Raw genomic sequence first — 5123 nt, 5'->3', positions numbered from 1 at the left:
GCGCTTGCCGGCACCTCCTGCCTCGCTTGAGTTGGTTGATGGAGACGCTGCCCCGGGGGTGTGAGCTGGTCTGCTCGGCTAGTGCCTGCCCGGTCACCTCGTGGGTTTGTCCCTTCGCCCGGATGTCCCCCGTGCTGTTCCCTGCCTGTGCTCCCGCTGCCTAGGAGGCGTGTTGTCTCCCGGGGAGGAAGCTCTGCTGCTGGAAGGGACACGCCGTCAGCCCCGGTGGGTACAGCAGGTGTGGGCTGGAGGATGGAGCCGCACTGGTGCCTAAGCCTGAAGGAACAGAGGCCTAACAGAGCCTCTCTTGAGCGAACTGTTCTTGCAAAGGTTCCCAACCCCAAATTTCCGTAATTTGCTTGCTGACCAGTAGGGGCCAATAGGAATGAGATGAAGCCACTCCTATGATGATAATCTGGAGATCTCTGTATACGTTGAGGATAATGACTTCCTGAGACTGATGGTGAGGAGTCTTGTTTGGCCTTTGTTGGTGGAAATTTTTTAGGTCCCTCAGGTGTTCCTTTGCGTCATGTAGTAGGAATGGCGGCAGTCTTTTTGTCTTCTGGATAAAGGGTCATTTCGTACGCCACGCTGTACCGCAGTAAGTGTCAGGCTCCTGAGCAGGTGGCTTTCTCCCTTGGGGTCTCCAAAGGGATTACACAGGACATTGTTGCTTGCATAGTGCAACGTGAAGAGGGTCATTCCTTCAATGCTCAAGTTAAATGCAAGGTGGTAGCGTTGGCAGAAAATTAGGGTATGCCTTCCTCAACCATCTGATTAGTGATGGCCTGTTTTGTTTTGTTCCTGTTTTAGTTTAAGAGCATTTGATAAATTAGTTTAGCACAGGCTGGGAAACCATTAAAATCACACGTTACTTTAGCCTCTCATTTTCTTCTTGCTACATGCCAACAGAGGTGAAGCATTGACCCAGAGGTACCTGGTAGACAAACCAGTGCTTCTGTAGATCAATCTAATAGTAATGCAGCAAAAACAGTATGTCAGATGTTACACTAGAGAATGATGTGGATGCTTATTTTTATAAGACTGGAAGTAGAAAACACATGGGGGCTGGTTCCATAGCCAGTTACACTCAGTGCTGTTAGGTGAACTGATAGTTATCCCCAGGGCCCTGCTAGGTGGTGCTCTGGTAGGAAATTTGAAAAGATGCATCAGGAAGCAGAGGACTCTGAGGAGCACAAGGACTTGGATCTAATGTTTACAGCTCTTATTTATGATATGGAAAGCTTGAAGGGCAAGATGGGGACCAGTCTGGGTTTATACTGAAAGAAATCTCTGAGGTTGGCCAGCTTCTGTTTTCATACTGCATCCGTGAGGTATGAGATCTCCCTTCTTTAGTCTATAGGTCCTGTCATAATATTGATCCTACCTTGAGTTTGCATTTCCTCTCTGTCTGCTCTGAGAAGATGACTGGTCTAGGTGGCCTCCAGGGGTCCCTTTTCAACGTAAATATTTCTGTGAGCTAAGGAAATGGAGGAAAAGCAAGCAGATAAAAGAGTGTTCAAGAAGCTGAACAAAACTGACAGGTGGTTTCTTGCTGGTTTGTTGTTGATCTCTCATTTGTCTCTTCACAGCCTGCCAGCGAGGATTCTACCGTCACTCCTTGGAGACTAAACAATGCCTGAAGTGCCCCCCCAACAGCTTGTCCAATGAGTCAGGGGCTACATCATGTTCCTGCAATGCAGGCTTCTACCGAGCACCTTCAGAGGGCCAGAATGTAGCTTGCACCCGTGAGTTGCAGATATAAAGAAAGAGAGAACAGTATCTGTACAGGCCGGGGGATGAATTTATTGAGAACAGCCCTACAGATAAGAACTTAGGGATACCGGTGGGCAAAAAAATAGACATGAGCTGACAATGTGCACTTGCAGCCCAGAAGGCAAATCATATCCTGGGCTGCATAAAAAAGAAGCGTGGCCAGCAGATCAAAGGCAGTGATTCTCTCCCTCTACTCTGCTCTGGTGAGACCTCACCTGAACTCTGTGGTCCCCAGTACAAAAGAGCAAGTCCAGAGGACGGCCACAAAAATCGTCAAAGGGCTGGAACACCTCACCTAATGAAGAAAGGCTGAGAGACTTGGGATTGTTGAGCCTGGAAACATGAAGGCTTTGGGCAGACTGTACAGAGGCCTTCCGGTACCTGAAGGGGGCTTATAAGAAAGATGGAGAGAGACTTTTTACCAGCACCTATAGTGAAAGGACAAGGGGCAATGGTTTCAAAATGAAAGCAGGTAGACTTAGGTTAGACATACGGAAGAAATTTTTTATTCATTGCGGAAGGTGAGACACTGCAGCAGATTGCTTAGAGAAGTTGTAGATGCCCCATCACTGGATGTGTTCAGGGTCACGTTGAATGGGGCTTTGAGCAAGCTGATCTAGTGAAACATGTCCCTGTCCATGGCAGCGGAGTTGGGCTAGATGATCTTTAAAGGTCCCTTTCAGCCCAGACCATTCTGTGATTTTACGATAAAGGAGATGGGAGTCAACAAATGGGAAATGGGGATAGAGATGAGAGAGGGGGAGGCTGGGGGAACAAAGAGCTCTTTTGAAAACGCATCAGCAAATGGGAAACTGCCACAGTACTTTCGGTATTAACAGCTGGATCTAATACTTTCTTTCATGCTTCTTGTAGGCCCCCCCTCAGCTCCCCGCAATGTCAGCTTCTCCCTTATTGGCACGCAGCTGAGTCTGTGGTGGCAGCCACCCAGCGACCATGGTGGGCGAAAGGACCTGACTTACACAGTCTTCTGTCAGCGTTGCCATTTCCTGTTGTGTGAGCCGTGTGAGGCTGGTGTGGTTTTCTCACCTGGTGCTTCTGGTCTCACTAAGCCTGCTGTGGACGTGGACGGCCTAGAAGCTTACACCAACTACACCTTTGCTGTGGAAGCCCATAATGGTGTCTCAGGAATGGGACCTGCCCCACAGAGAACTGCTCCAGCTGTCTGGGTTGCAGTTGGACATGCAGGTTAGCAAAAGTAGAGAGAAGTTATTCCTGCTCATCAGGAAAAGGAGCACGAATCTCTATGAATGTTTAAAGCTTTCTCCATCTTCTCCTTCTGTCTGCCACGTGTCTTGGTATGATATGATAAGGACTGAAGTTACCTCTGCCTCTGGCTTGTTAAGTCCATCAGTCATATTCCTTGCAAGTCAAAGCAGCAGTAATCGATACCCACCAAGGGCTAGGAATCCACAAAGGACTTAAATGAAGTGTGGAGGATAAAGCCCTCCCTGTCATATAGCAGTGTAATGCAGCCTAAGTATTGTTACCTGTTGTAAAAAATTCAGCCAAACACAACAGAAACCCTGCTGTAAATGGAAAAAACCAAAAACCCCACACTTCAAAAGCGTGGAGAAATGAGGATGCTAAAAACATGCACATTCTTAACACATTTCTGTAGTTTAGCTTCAAGCTGGCTAGTTTGGCTGCTCTGTCCAGAGTGCTGTGATACATGATTATGGAAAACTGACATGGCAGTATTCAACGGATTTTGGTGCTTTTCCCATGTTCTGATTTATTGACAAAATATGACTTTTTTTGTCTGACACTGTGTGAGGACAGCATAACTCAGCTAGAAAAGCAGAGCTTTTCTAGCGTCATCACTTCTCGGTGGTGATGAAGTACAAGGAGAGCCAGGCTTGACTCTTCGGTCCTTGCAGGCTGTTGAGTGTTATCTTTTTAGTCTTGAACAACGTGCATTTGCAGTCAGATTCTGAGCACTGAATTTCACTGTACTCTTATGAAATGGAGCTGTATTCATAAATCACATGGGACAGTGTTACTGCTACTGTAAGTGCATAAAATCGTAACATTTTTATTTCAAATTGAACACTTTAGTGCAGTGCTGCTTTAAATATAATTTCTTGGAACACTGATTTTGTTCTGAGGGCCAAAGTTATGCTTCCAATGTTGGGGTAGAAGCATCCTATTCAAGAAAAATAATTATGTACAACCAGAGACCTCATTTCCCTTTCACCACAGAAGAGAAAATGAAGGAGTGGCAGTGGCAATGAGAGTCAGTTCCGATTGCATGGTGTGACCAGAGAAGGAAAAAGAGAGCTTCTGGTAGAGAGAGGGCCTAGTTTGCATCGTGTTTGTATTTCTTCCTGATGTTCTCTCGTCTCTATCCTGCAGCTCCAGTGACAGTGTCCCAGTTTATCCTGACACAAAGAGATGACAGTAGTCTTTCTGTTTCTTGGCTTGCCCCACGGCAGCGTAGCCGGACCTCAGTGGAGTATGAGGTCATGTTCTTTGAGAAGGTGAGATCTGCCTTATTTATCTTTCTTCTGTCACCCAAAGGGATGGAGGTGTCCTCTTCGTTCAATGTGTTTGTTACTTGACCCTGTTTGATTTCTCCAGGGAGAGGAGGCACGTTACACAGTGAAGCACCTTCTTGAACCAAATGTCACTCTGAGAGACCTACAGCCAGACACAGCCTACCTGCTTCGTGTGAGATCCATCACACCCCTTGGGCCTGGGCCCTACTCCCCAGAGCAGGAATTCCGCACCCTACCGCCAGGTAAAGGACAACCACTGGTATCTCATTTAGGAGAAACTCACTTCTCCATCAAATTGATCCATCAAATGGATCTCTTCTTGTGTTCTGCGAGCTGTAAGGCACAGACACCACACTCCTGTGTTCCCTGTCACCAGGGTCAATCCTGTTGCTTTATAAAAATGTAGAACAAGGAGACATTTATCTTATTTCCTTGCTGTCATTAAAAAATCTGCTTGTGTTTTATGGTTCAGAACAGATCAGTCTCAGGTTTGCATGTTGTACTGGTGAATTATTTAATCAGTTCTTCATCTAGTTCTCCTGAAACTCATTTTGATCCTGGCTAATGTTTCTGAGTGTTAAGCAAGAAGTTTACCATATGCCTCCTTTTCTGTGAAAGTTACTAGTGGAGAACTCAAAGGACCTCACCACTATTCTTTTGCAGCTTTATAATTTCCACTGTATGTAGTCCAGCCCCTGAATGTAGGTCTACCCAAAAAGATGGTATGTGCCGGTGGAAAAAGTTCTTCACCAAAGCATGAAGTGCAGAAGGCCAAGCTATTGATGCCCCAAGGCCTTTTTCCTGTGTCAAAGAACATCTCGTACAGGCCTC

General features: G+C 46.4%; 1 protein-coding gene across 1 annotated transcript in view; it reads left to right on the top strand.

Annotated features, from left to right (window-relative positions):
* Positions 1-1590: 1590 nt before the first annotated feature.
* The window catches only part of EPHA1 (EPH receptor A1), a 12097-nt gene continuing 8564 nt past the window's right edge, over positions 1591-5123 (top strand). Inside the window, exons 1-4 of the mRNA XM_009876545.1 lie at positions 1591-1748; positions 2650-2982; positions 4150-4274; positions 4375-4534. Of these exons, the coding sequence (XP_009874847.1) occupies positions 2925-2982; positions 4150-4274; positions 4375-4534 (343 nt within the window). The 5' untranslated portion in view covers positions 1591-1748; positions 2650-2924. The remainder of the gene's footprint in view (positions 1749-2649; positions 2983-4149; positions 4275-4374; positions 4535-5123) is intronic.

Source organism: Apaloderma vittatum, unplaced genomic scaffold, assembly GCF_000703405.1.
Source record: "Apaloderma vittatum isolate BGI_N311 unplaced genomic scaffold, ASM70340v1 scaffold39449, whole genome shotgun sequence".
NCBI classification, from domain to species: domain Eukaryota; kingdom Metazoa; phylum Chordata; class Aves; order Trogoniformes; family Trogonidae; genus Apaloderma; species Apaloderma vittatum.
This window is presented reverse-complemented; position numbering and strand designations above follow the sequence as displayed.